Genomic DNA, 14,356 nt, shown 5'->3' with positions numbered 1-14,356 from the left:
GGTGACAAACTGTCTTGGTTTTGATGTCTGAGAACATGCTGATTGTTTGGTTCAGTATGCAATTCTAGATTAAAGCTAATTTTTCCTCAGTACTTTGAGGATGTTACTTCGTTGGCTTCTAACCTCTATCATTGATGAAAAAAACATCAGTCCATATTTCCATCTGGACATTCCCCTCTTTCCTGACTTTTAAGGCAGATTTTGTGTATTCTGATTCCTTTACTATTTTGGTTTAATGTATCTAAATTTTGATTTATCTGTGTTTAACCCATTTAATTCTTGGGTTCTACTGTTAATTTGAGGACACAGTTCTTTGCTTCTGGAAAATTTCTTAGTAATTATCTCTTTAATTATTACATCCCAGTCATTCTCCATTCTCTTCTCCTGGGACCGCAATTAAATGAACTTAGAAGTCTCTCATCACTCCACCTTGTCTCTCTTCTCTGTACATAATATATATGTATAGTGTAAGTACATGTTTGTGTCACTCTTACTGCATATAACTTCCATGGGTCTGTAGTTCATCATAAGAAACAACAGTCCAGGCAATGGTACACAGCATTTTACTCAGGGTCCTGTTAGCAGGAGACTAATATAAGCCCCTGGGTCCAAGTGGAGAGGTGGTCTCGGTGGTCTCTAGTCACCTGTCGATGTGGGACACTTACAGTCCCTTTAAGAGCTAATCTTTGTCTCTTACAATCCCCTCCCCAATGCACACATACACACAGAGTCCATCTGCATGCAGACAATGAGGTCTAAATAGTAGCAACTTCTATTTCTGTGTTCTGCTTCCTTTTCGTGCTTCTCTTTATTTATTTATTTATTTATTTATTTATTTATTTATTTAGAGATGTTTATTGAATCTGGTTCTATTTTTTTAACTTTTTTTTTTTTTAAATCATTGTACTTAGAGCAGAGAAAGTTAGAGAAGAGTGAACTCTATATTAAATCTAAAATCTGTGTCTTGGAATTCTAACCCTGCATCCTTTACAATCTGATTTTTTTCACTGTTAATAAGATTAAACATAATTCTATAGACATTTACAATTTATTCAGAAAATTTCTCTCTTCAGGTCCCCTGCTCCACAGTGGACTCAGTGTACCCTAGATCTTGAGATTGTATTTATAAAGAAGCTTTGAAGGTCACCCACCAGTATTTGTATCAATGGTCAGTTACACTGACTTAAGAAACTTGAGAATGTGGCCATTTGGTTGTGTCTTTATTGATGTTTTTGATTTGTGTTCACTAGGAGAGAGAAAAAGAGAAGGGAGAGGGAGGGAGAAAGCAGACACAGTTAGCAGAAAATAGCTAAATAAAAAATAACTATGCATCTATCAACCAGACAAAACCATTATTAAAGATTTGGATTTATCTTTCCTATTAATTAGACTCCTTCAAAGAGTTGTTAACCAGTTAAAGAAATCTGCTTTTGTTTGAGATTGTAAGTGAACATTATTTATTGAACCAAATTGTTCTTTCATTTGCTACTTTGATTATGAAGAGAAAATAAAAAATAATTGTAATAATTATTTTATTTTAAAGGGTTGTTGACTGCAGATTGCAATTACCATGTCTGACTCAGTCATTCTTCGTAGTGTGAAGAAATTTGGAGAAGAGGATCGTGGTTGTGAGTCACATGGATCATGTAAGTGACATTTTCTGTCACTGGTGTTTTGTTTTGTTTTGGTCACAGTTTCTTGTACAAAGGGAAGTGAAAATAAAAGGGGGACAAGCTTGTGAAGTTTCAAAAGGCAGAAAAAAATCAGCAACGCTGTAAAATTATTGCTGCTTGTTATTCTTAGGAATTATTGATTCTTCTAGAATCCACATAATGTAATCTCTGAAAGTGCCAGGTAAGAATGCATAGAACATGGGTGAGTGAAAGCATCTCACCAATGGATATCTCTTTTTTTTTTTCCATAAAATTTTTTTTAAAAGATTTATTTATTTATTTATTTATACAAGCACTGGGTACAGTCAGAAGTGCAGTTGGGTGAGAGAATTCACCAGAGCCAGAGCGGAGAGCAGAGCAGGCAGACCGACGAAGTACACTGCTGAGGGGAGCAGCGGGCGGCAGGGGAGGTCTGCGTGCCATGTGGGACCCTCTCCAGGTGGTGGGGGATCAAACCAGCATTGCAGAGGCTGCGGGCAGCTTTGCAACCCAGCGCTCAACCGCTGCGCCACTGGGGAGACCCTGGATATCTCTTTACTAGATAGAGTGAGGTTGTTCCAGCATTGGCTATTATTTTTATCTTTATTCATTTGTTATTATGGTTGATTATAGTTATAATCATTTGGTTAGCACTGTTCCCTGAGGAAAACTGTACAAAGACTTGACCAGAATGAGAAAAAAAGGAAGGGCCTCTATATCACTAGTACATGGTCTGTATAAGATGATTCTAAGCTATGATTATTTTAAATTTTTTTCATTTAACATTTTACAGAAGAAGAAACTGATACTTGAATACATTTTTAAAATTTGACAAAGATCATACGACTAGTTGATTCCAAAACCTGAGATGTTAATCTCTACCTACACACTAATGCCTCTTTACACTTATTGAAATTAAATTAAATTAAAATGCCAGGAGAACCAAGACATGCTGTTCCATGATGATAGGTGACATTAGCATCTTGGTTCCTTTCCCTGCGGCTCCCCCACAGACATGACCCTGAACCCTCACTTTCCCCTCCACCATCTATTTATTCTGACCTATGCTGCTCAGCCTATGACTTCTGCTGGCCCAGACATGTTGGTGACATCTTATTGTTAGTTTGTGGTCAATATTTTGAATAGATAAATTATGATGTTTCTAAAGAACTAAATAATGAAGTTTTATTTTGTTCAGTTCAAAAAGTCAGATTTTCTTCAGCTAATTTAGAAATATTTGTTTCCTTTTGATATTCAGAAGACACAAAAACGTCATGTTCTGGAGAAAAATCCAGAAATGAAATCAAGTTAACAGTTTTGAACCTGAAACAGTGTCTTCTATAATATGAGCAATTTGGAGAGAGAGAAAAAGAGAAGGGAGAGAGAGAATAAAAGGGGAAAAGAAAAATAATCATTATGTAATGTAAAGTATAGGAGTGCTTTTTGAACAAAATTGTTAATGACTATATTACATGTATCATTATTATTAACTTCTTATATATTGTTTTTATCCTGACAGATAACAATAAGAATTCAAGGTAAGTCACTATTTCAACAGTGCATCAGCTCAATAATAAGCCTACAATATTCCTATAAAAGGCAGAAAGCAGAGACTGTCTTTGAATGCACATCACATTTCTTGTAAAGTGGTATATATAATCAAAGTTTTCTTTCTAAAACATAATTTGATTTCAAAAACCTCTCGGAATATCCCTTCCGGATTAGACCCAAATCTCCTCTGTGCATTCAGAAACACAGAATTTCTGATATAAATAGGCAGAGAAATAGTTGAACAAATATGAATTCATGGGCACAGGGGAGGTCCCCAAACATATTTTCCACAGGCAAATAGTAGAAACCTAAAATTTAATTATTAGATATTTTTCTTTAGTTTAATAAACTAGCATATAAAACCAATGTTGCTTAATTGTACTTTGACATGAGGGCAGGATCAAATGGAGTCTCATTAAAATACAGAAGGAGGCATCAGGCAAGTTCCTGAAATAGAGGTGGTAGAGAGAGAAAGGTTGATGGTATTCAAGAAATTTTAAGTAATTCATGATAGAGGGAGGAGCTGGATGTGAAAACATAGCTTCAGAGTAGAAGTGAGAGGGTCAGCCTGGACTTAGAAGAACACAGTTTTCTCACAAGGTGGGAAAGAGATGAAAATGGATGTGGATGCATGGAAATGGCAATGAGAGAATGAGCAAGAAGGCTGAATTAGTTCTTCGTGTTTTAGGGGAGGATACAGAACGAGAAGTTTGATTAATCTGTTGAACGGAATGCAAACAATCATAGAGGGAGGAGCTGCAGGGTTACAGGCTAACTGAAGGCTGGTGACCATATTCATTCATTCATGTCACAAATATTAATTGAGTAACTAATAGGTGCCAGATTCTATTATAGGTGGTGAAAATATAGAAAATAACAAAATAGGCAAAAATCTCTCCCCTTGAGGAACTTTCATTTGAGTGAGGGAGATACAATAAACACCATAAATAAAAAACATATATGTAGTTAGTGATAATCAATTTCTTTCTAAGAAGAAAAAAGAAAACCTAAATGGAGATATGAAATGAGCTTGGGGCCAAAGTTAAAGATTTTAAAACTTTGACCAGAAAAGATCATTTTGAGGAGAAATACCTGACAAAGGTGAAGCAGTAGGCCATGCAGGTATGTGAAGAATGAGCAAATGAAAATGACCAGAGGTGGAAACAATTTGACCTGGACAAAGGTCAGCAAGGAGGCCAGGCTACTGGGTTAGTGAAACATGAGTATAATAGGTGATGAAGTCAGAGGGCCAACTGACCAGGACATGGAGGACCTGGGATGGTTCAAGAAGGACATAGGATGCTACTCTGAGCTGGAAGGCAGCTGAGTGCTAGGCATGGCATGTGGCAATGTAAGTTCACATGGAGGGAAGGTTTCTAGTAGATCCAAAAGCCCAGCTTTAGAAAGAAAAGGGCAAATAGCTGGAAGGATACAGAGATGGGGTTTCCAAGGATGGAATTAGGGGAAAGAATTGAGGATAATGATGAGAATGTAATCCAAATAGCAAGCAGTGGGAACTGGGATGTAGGGGAAGAACATTCTGACAAGGTTTAGTTATTGTAAGCAAATGGAGGGTTTACAGGATTGCAGGTGTCAACTGTGATGATAAATAGGTGTGGAAGGAGGAAGGAAATGAGAAAACAAGTTGCACAGGCAGTCCCAGAGTGCTGATGGAATAGAGTAGTTCCTGGCGATAGCAAAGTCCAGGGTACATTCTGGAATGGATGGTTCTGGTGAAGCAGAGATTCCTGGAGTTGGAAAAGTCAAAGATGGGTTAAACATAACCTTATGAGAAATTAAATGAATAAGATATATTGAAGAAATATGATTTTATGGGACATATGGGAGGTTTTTGTCATTATTTATCATTTCACTAATATTTAATGTAGTTGTAAAGTTTTGAAGGGCTAGGAGGAAGGTTTAAATTAGTTATTCCAACCACTTAAATGTATCCACAAGGAAATGTAGGTAGAATGAAGTCAAGGTCAAAACTGAGGTCAAATAATTATCTGGTAGCTTAACTGTGAGTACAGAGCTGCTGCTGCTTCTTTTTTTTTTTTATAGATCACCTTTTATTTTCTCTCAATACTTCTTAGAAAACCTCAGTGATCTCTGTTAAACATAGGCTATATCTACACTGAAATCTCTTGAAGAGGTAAATCTGAAGAATAAAAGCTTGTTTTTAAGATATCAGGTTTGGGAAGAATTTCTCAGCCAGTGGGTTTCTTTTCTTCCTAAGAAATAACTCATAAAATCACCACCTATGAAGAATTTCTCAGTGTTTTGGAAAGGACAATCTGTAAATCCCTGTGTTTTCATTTCAGGTTACCAGATGAGAAGAAAAGAGACAGCAGACCAGTTGGCTTCTTTCAACTGGTAATAAAAGCAAACTGATTTATGGTATAGGCTTTGTGACTATAAATTATTTCCATCATGGAGGAAGTGTTAAATCTTAAGTTTTTGAGTACAATAATCACTTTTTCAATAACAAATTTTGTGAGATAAACTGTTACATAGCTATTAGAAATTTATTAGTGGTTGAGCATACAATTCCTATCTGGTGAATCCTGTAAAATAATCACTAACCTCATAATATTATTTAGTAAGAAAAATCACAATAATCCTATCATGTATATATATTTTTTAAAGATTTATTTATTTATGCACACAAGAACTGAGGAACAGGCCAGAGGTGTGGGGGGTGAGAGGATTCACCAGAGACAGAGTGGGGAACAGAACAGGCAGATTGACTGAAATACGCTGCTAAGGGGAGCAGTGGGCAAGTCAGGAGAGGTCTGCTGCGCCATGTGGTAACTCCCTGGCCAGGGATCGAACTCATGCTGCAGTGGCTGTGGATAGCTTCATAGGTTGCATCTTAACCCTTTGTACCACCAGGGAGGCCCTCATGTATATTTATTCTTATGACAAATCTTTAGAAATTCTATAATATAGGTATTTTCCCCAAGATTTACACATGATAGAGACATTTCTAAGTACAAATGGGCATTCTTCATTATCAGTATCAGTACTGGGACCAAATTTATGGTATTGCTGAATGCCGCATACGATTTATATCCATGGCAATGACAATGGTGCCAGTGATTGTTCTCCCTTAAGCTGTGGATGAATAGCTAAGAACCAGTTAGCTCTTAAAATAAAGAGTTCAGGAAAAAAGTACCATGATCTAACAATGAGTCTAAAGCTTTAGATTATTGATATTCCATTGACTTCAATATAACTAGTGAGAGCTCTATTGTCAATTAAGATGATTCCCATAAACTGTGGTATTGAATTCTATTTACCAGAATCTAGTAACTAAAATTAAATAGTCCTCCTACCTCTCCTGCCTTCCACCCATAGATGATCTCTGAATCCTTTGTTTTTCAAGTTTCGTTTTTCTTCAACGACTGACATTTGGCTGATGTTTATGGGAAGTTTATGTGCATTTCTCCATGGACTGTCCCATCCAGGCATGCTACTAATTTTTGGCACAATGACTGATGTTTTTATTGACTATGACTTCGAAGTACAAGAACTCAATATCCCTGGAAAAGCATGTGTGAATAATACCATAGTATGGACCAACAGCTCCCTCAATCAGAATGAGACAAACCAAACAGCTTGTGGGTAGGCTGCCATTTTTCTTTTTTTTTTTTTTTTTGCTCATATCTTAAATTGCAATTCATAGTGTGTACAAGGGACTTTAATGACTGAACTTTAGTGGTCTCTAACACAAAGCAAACTTACCCATATGTCTACAAATTATTCTGCTCTGAGTTCCTTCCCATTCTAACAGGTTTTTAAATTGTAACAGATAACTGGATTGGAAATTGCCCACTGAACACATCATCCCAGATTAAAAACTTTGTAGATGATATAGCCTTGTGAATAACACTACTAATACTTAATATCGCTGGGAAAAAGACTTAGGAATTTTAGTTGAGTCTTTGTCATGTCTTATATCCAAGACTTTCTCTCATAAGCTAATTTCCTTCTGGCCCTTAACTCCTTTAGTTTACGTGATGGTGGCTAATGATCCATTTGATCCACTATCTTCTCTCTAGAATGGAGATTTCATTAGTGTTCCACAGGACTTGGAGTAGGGGCCACTGGTGTCAGTTGGTGGTTGAGTTTCATTGGAAGAGCTGTAGTGCTGGGAACATAAGACAGCCATGCAGAATGAGCCAGAGTTCACTGTGCTTCTACTCTCTTTGTGCTAAGCTCCAGAGGCTGCCTTGTAAAGCGTGAGTCTGCAGTATAGACAGGGCTGACTCACTGTCATAGCATGGACTTTGCAGTCTGCCTCACGCTGCCTCAGAGTCAGAACAAGTTCATTTGCACGTATCAACCCACACACTCATGTGAGAGAACCAAGGGTAGGACTCATCCTGGCTAGAAAGATACTTGGAATGTGTCCCTCAAGTAAACTTACATTTTTTACTGTCATTTTCAAAAATTACCAGCAGACTTGATTCCAGATTATGAACAAATCATTCTAAATCACTGATGCTCTTCCATCACAAGGTGGGTCATCTTAGGATCACTCATTCATGCATTCAACTAAAATTTGTATACCAAATAGATACCAGGATCTTATGCAAACACCAAGGATCCTAAAGTTATCTTATGTGTTGTAGTCCTAATCTTCAGAATGGAGCTTAGTTTTAGTCAGTGAGGTCACCATCAAATCAATGACTATTTAAATAAAGATGTAGTTACAGACTGGTTGATGCTTGACAGAAAAGTGCAGGATAGTTTACAATGTGCACAATTACCCTTTTAAAAAATAATAAGCCTAGTCATTAGAAATAGAATTCCTATTGTCTAAATATGTATGTTTCTTTTTCTAAATTTAGAAGTTTATTTTCATCTGTAAGAGTCGGAACAGTTCAGCCTAAGCCCAGTCCTTGCCCTCAAGTATCTTGCAACCTACTAGCCATAGAGGTGGTAACATACATCTGAACCAGTGTGATCCTACACCTCTGAATCATATACAGCGTGGTAAACCAATGTTACCTCAATAAAAAAGTTTAAAAATAATACATAAAAAACTCAGTGTTTTGCAAAAAAAAAAAGAACAAATATACTCAATGTAAAGATATTCAATAATGATATTGAATAATAGTGCCTGATAGCAATGAAACTGGTCATGGAATAAGGGTTTGCTTCAAACTAAAAAAATTATACTTCAGTACTTTGTCTGAATTCACTAGAGGGTACAGACAATTCAAATTTGGGTCACAAAAAGGTCTGATAGCAGAAATGATGTAAGATTTTATTTTGTTTTTGTTTTAATTGTATTTTTTTAAGGATTTATTTATTTATTCATACAAGAACTAGGGTATAGACCATCAGTGCAGGGGGTAAGAGGATTCACCAGAGACAGACTGGGGAGCAGAACAGGCAGATTGACTGACATACATTTCTGAGGTCTACTGAAATACACTGCTGAGGGGAGCAGTGGGCGAGGCTGGAGGGTTCTGTTGTGCCATGTGCGTTGCTTACTGGCTGGCAGAAGATCAAACTCATGCTGCAGTGGCTGCCAATTGCTTGATAGCACAGTCATTAACCCCTGTGCCACCAGGGAGGCCCTTACTTGTATTTTTTTTGATGTAATATTGGTCTTTCACCGTGTATATGATTTATGGATATAGCTTCATATCTCTTCAGATGTTTGTTACCACCACCACCAAGGCACCCATAGTCCTCTACCATAGTCCAATGGGCCCCCTGCTCCCTTCGCTCACCTTTCCACTGTCTCGCTCTGGTAGTCTTCATTCTGCAGTTAGATTTCTAGGGTTTAGTTTGGTTTAGTTTTGTCTGTTCCTTTGTTTTGTTTCTTTATATTCCATATATGAGAGAAATCATCTGGTATTTGTCTTTCTCCTTCTGACTTAGCAAAGGAGAAAAAGGAATGAAGTAAATAGACTTAGGTTTACCTAGAGAAAAAAAATGACCATAGCATTAAATGACCATTTGTGAGGAATGCCCCCAAAAGGCCAATCCACAAAGACAGAAAGTGGATTAGTGGGTGTGAGAGGATGTAAAAATCAATGCAAAAAAGAAATGCTATAAAGGAACATCTATGCAAAAGATGTTGCTTTCTAATTTTCTGAAGAAATGTACTCTATATGATTTAACTTGTCCTAAGGATCAGAATTGTCATTAGACAATAAGTTAATTTTCTTATTATAGAATTCCTTTTTTCTTTAAAGTGATTTTGAAATAATTTTTTTCTCCCCTCTCTGCACCTGCCACTCCCAAACCTGCCAATCCCCAAAGCATGATCGTTGTGCTGGAAAAATGCTTTAGAGTTTTCTTGCTATTCCCAAGTGTTTTTGGCATTAACCTCAAACACTGTCCTGGACAGAAAAGCTTTGTGGCTTCTACTCAGTAGAAAGACTAGACAAGGTGACTCATTTTTCAGAGTCACTCTGACTTGGAAAATTTGAAAACCTGACTTAGATGTGTCTTTTCAGGCATCTGGTAGGAAATAAAGGTTTTAAAAACTTGGTCAAGCTGTGATTACTCATCAATCCGTAACAAGTGTGAAAGTGGCCAGAGAGGGCAGAGCGAGCCCTCATGCATCTTGGCTTCCTGCAACTTCTGATCAATTATTTCATGGCCCTGGCATTTCTGTCCATAAAAATGAAAGGGGTAAGGCATGACGTCTATTGAGAATTCGGTTGGACAGATTATAATTCTACGTAACAAAATGCCTTACTGTATTGAATATATATTTTTCAGATTTTTCTATACCCATACATGTGACTTCTAGTACTTGTGAGTCTTAGCATTTTCCCCTCTTTTCAAGGTTGCTGGACATCGAAAGTGAAATGATCAAATTTGCCAGTTACTACGCTGCAGTTGCTGTTGGAGTACTCATCATGGGATATATGCAAGTTAGTAGATGCCTCCTTTTTCTTTATAGGTCGACATCTGGACTCAAGGAAGTTACATTGACATGCAAATTGTAGTCTTTTCCTTTGAAGTTATTCAGAAGCCCTGAGGTTACCATTTTATGTGGTAGGGGTCATGAGAGAGCAGGAAGAACACTTCCTCTCAGTTGGGGACAAGGATACAAGATTGTCTATAGAGATGAATTGATTTTTGGTCAATGCGCCATCCTCCCTTGCATTTTCTGCTTCATCCTCTCTTCTAAACTCAGAAACAGACAGTTGTAGGTATGTGTGTAGAGGGACGGTAAAACCCTTCAGAAAGCTTGGCAAGGGGAGGGGGAGTTGGAGGAAAGTAAAATTTACTTTCTTTTTCTCTTTCGTTGTTAATATCTCATCAAATTCCATTCCTATTCCAATTCTGTAAGCTGAATCTGGAGTTTGTTCTAGATTTAGGCCATGGGCAGTCTTGAATTGTTTAATACACATTACGTAAGAAACATTTCATCTTTTAACTGTCTTCTGTAGAAAAAATAATGATTGCCCCTCCTTGCAATTATTCAAGAATTCCAGGAAGTTAGTTGTAAGGAGAAAATGAATCAATTTTTCCTATTCTGGCAGTGGAAGTTTTAATGACAAGCTTACTTTCCTTGCTAAGGGAAATCTGTCAGCAGATTCCCTGCTTATATCATAATTTTTATTTTATCTGAAAGATATTGGCCAATAGCCTGAAAACTGTGTGTGAACGCTTGTCGGTAGGTCTCTCGCTCAGAAGTGTCATGCAAAAATAGTGATTTAAGAGAATAATTTATTTTGGACTTACTAAGCTTTATTTAATACATGAAGAGGTGAAAGTCAATAAAGTTAAGTCTAAAAGGTCAGAGCTGAATGCAAACTCGGATCTTCCAGCTTCCCCGTATGTAGTGGAGCCCACCTCCACTTTTGGCAGCAGCTGCCAGAATTCATACCTTTGTTCTCAAGAAGTGGCAATTTGTGAATTATTTTCTTCCTTTCCTCAATTGCTTTATTGATGTTATTTTCTTCTGAAAAGCAGAGGAATTATCGAGTATTTGAAATATTGCAGTACTAAGCATTCCTTGTTCCATTTTCAGATATGCTTTTGGGTAATTGCTGCAGCTCGTCAGACACAGAAAATGAGAAAAATTTACTTTAGGAGAATAATGAGAATGGAAATGGGATGGTTTGACTGTAATTCGGTGGGAGAACTGAATACAAGATTTTCCGAGTGAGTAACTGGTAGGATGTTGATGTATGTGTGATTTTTTAATAATAAAATTTATTTCTAAATAGCAATGTAAAACACATTTTCAGTTATCTTTGATATGGTTTATCTTTTAAAGTATATGGTTTTTTCATAGGTACTACTTTATCAAGTATGATCATTAAAAATTGAAAGCCAGGATACTATAGTTTGATTCATAGGCCATTTTAAATATTACAAATGAAGTTTATAGAAGAGAGTTAAAATATTACAAATGAAGAGAGTTTTAAATATTACAAATGAAGTTGATAGAAGGAGTTTAAAAACCAGTAATTTGGCTTCAAAAGGAGAAATTGAGAGATGTCATAATTTATATATAAACAAAGAAAACAAACAGTTCGAATTACTCTTTGTCTATTGAGGTGATTGCCACACACTAAACAAAACCAAAATATCCAAGAGTTTGAGAAAGATACAATCTAAAACTAGATGTAAATCTCATTATAAAAATCTCATTATACCTAAATATTTTGTTGGGTCATTAATAGCCCCAGTAATTCTGAATGAGCTCTGAGTAATTAGAACCAAATGAACCCTACTGAAATGAACATGAGGTCTCGTGAAAGACAGTGCACAGATAAAAGCAGGCTGTGTGGGGGCTCCTAGGTTCCAGTAGTTATTCTGTCCCTTACCATGACCACGAACAAATACAATTTGTTCCCTTACTATAATACAATTGTCTAATTGTAGTAGCTTTAAGTCATGTCTTCGGTTCTTGGGTTTGTTCCATCTGGAAAAACTATGAGATTGTTCCCAGGAATATGGATTTAATGTCATTATATTCAACAAATATTCTGGAGCATTTAACCCAATGCAAGGCATAAAGATAAACCTCAGAATTCTGCTCTCAAGGAAATTACAGCCTAACATAAATAGGATGACAGGAACGAGCAAATAAATAATCAGAGCTCACACGTATTGATTGCTCACTGCATGCTAGACAATGCTCTACATACCTTACATATATTATGTAATCCCCATTACTACTCATTGAGGTAGGTTCTGTTATTATCCTTATTTTATAGAGAAGGAATGTGACACACAGAAAGGTTAAATAACGTTACCAAGAAAAGCTCGTGTTTAGAGTGAGAGTCTGTCTCTAGATTCCTTGCTCTCTTAATCATTATTTTAAACTTCTTAAGCCAAAGCCAAGGATGACTTACACATAAAGCTTAATTCCATTGCTGCGGAAACACAGGGAGGAAGATATTACTTCTTCCGAGGGGATTATATCAGGTTTTATAAATGAGGTTGTATGTGAGTAGAATCTTGAGGCTGTAAGATTTTAGCAGGTTATGGAAGGAAAGAAGGGCTCTTCAGGACAGGACAAGGATATTAGTGATAAGAAAGGAGACAAATGAGATGGTTTCCAAAAGACTTTACCAAGGTTGAAGGGACACAAGTTGAGAAAATTAGTTTAAGGACAAAGTTACTTGGCTATTAGGGAAAAGGTGCTAGCAAATTTTCTAAGATGTGAGAGACTGTTTCCCAAGGGCAAAAAGATACTGAGATGGGAGTGATTAGAGGGGACAGAATGAGATTTCTCAACAAGACCTGAGTTCACCAAATTCTGTTTTAATCATCAAGCCTCTCTTGTTTTTAGTGATATTAATAAAGTCAACGATGCCATTGCCGACCAAATGGCCATTTTCATCCAGCGCATGACCACGAGCATCTGTGGGTTCCTGATGGGATTTTACCGGGGTTGGAAACTGACCTTGGTTATTATCTCTGTCAGCCCTCTCATTGGGATTGGAGCAGCCGTGATCGGTCTGGTAAGAATGTCTTCTCCCTTCTCTCCAGGAGAAGACATTTGCACTGAGAAACAAGCAAAATGGTGATGCTTAATTCCCTTCTCCCGTATTTGTTTAGCTAATGTCATTACTACTACTTTTATTTATTTTGTTTGATTATTACCCAGTGTCAATAACCTTCCATAAGCTGGGGATTAATTTATTGAGCATCTATTCTTCCCTCCAACACTATTAAAAGCTTCCTTTACATTATCTCTTTTATAAAAATCTTATAAAGTATTAATGCCACTTAGAATACACAAAATGAAAGCTCATAGAGGTAAAGGGACTTGTCCGGAGCTGCACAGAGAATGATAGAACAGGATTCAAATACAAGGATGCCTGACCCCACATCTCACTGACTCTCAATATGCTTATTGCTTCTGTTAATATCCCAAGCTCAGGGTTGCCCTCAAAAAGACCCAAAAAACACTGTCAGATCAGTAGGAAACATATAAAAGATTACTGCAAACACAGTTGTGTTCATTCCATTTGATCAGTTTTGCAGATTAGCTGACCCATTCTGAGCAGTATCCTGTCATGGGCTTGTCCCCTGGGTATTCAGGCTAAGACAAAGTAGAGGAGTAGAAATTTCAGACCACATCTGTTAAAAACACTCCTAAGGACTGAGAAATGACTTGATATTTTTATAGCAGCCACATTAGATAGCAATCATGGGATTAGACATAGAAATAATCTCTGTAAATGAGAATAGAATTCAAGTAAAAAGCTGCACAGACACACACATCATTGATCAACACGTACCAGTCTCCATGATGATAACATCTCACAAAATGTTCTCTACAATCCACTAGCTAGCTTACTCATATATTGCCCAGGTAATTCAGAGAGACAAGTAAAGGACTCACTCCACTCCAGGTCACCATTTGGCTTTACCACTTGGCTAAAGTAAGGTATAAACGTTTAACTTGTCAAAACTTCAGTTTCCCATGAAATAAGGTTAATACCTTTTAAGTCATTGTGATGATTCAAGGCATAATCCATATTATGTACTTAGCGTGGTGTCTGGCACAGAATTTATTACTGAAGAGGTGTTAGCTTTTATTTTTTTCCAATTCACCACATCACACAAGTTTTACAATAGTCTTACTAAGTACTTTCCAACTGCACTCCAGGAAAGCCTCAACTTTTGCAGAGGGTTTTCAGGGACAATGTAAACAT

General features: G+C 36.9%; 1 protein-coding gene across 1 annotated transcript in view; it reads left to right on the top strand.

Moving 5' to 3' along the window:
• Positions 1-1,570: 1,570 nt before the first annotated feature.
• Positions 1,571-14,356, top strand: part of ABCB11 (ATP binding cassette subfamily B member 11) — a gene marked incomplete at both ends in the record, with an annotated part of 58,282 nt that continues 45,496 nt past the window's right edge. The window contains 7 exons of the mRNA XM_084235284.1: positions 1,571-1,646; positions 3,172-3,190; positions 5,528-5,579; positions 6,592-6,830; positions 10,018-10,105; positions 11,212-11,345; positions 12,985-13,156. Coding sequence (XP_084091410.1) covers positions 1,571-1,646; positions 3,172-3,190; positions 5,528-5,579; positions 6,592-6,830; positions 10,018-10,105; positions 11,212-11,345; positions 12,985-13,156 — 780 coding nt within the window. The remainder of the gene's footprint in view (positions 1,647-3,171; positions 3,191-5,527; positions 5,580-6,591; positions 6,831-10,017; positions 10,106-11,211; positions 11,346-12,984; positions 13,157-14,356) is intronic.

The sequence above is a fragment of the Talpa europaea genome, assembly GCF_964194135.1.
Source record: "Talpa europaea genome assembly, chromosome: 1".
NCBI classification, from domain to species: domain Eukaryota; kingdom Metazoa; phylum Chordata; class Mammalia; order Eulipotyphla; family Talpidae; genus Talpa; species Talpa europaea.
The sequence above is the reverse complement of the archived record's forward strand: the minus strand, read 5'-3'. Positions and strand labels throughout refer to the sequence as shown.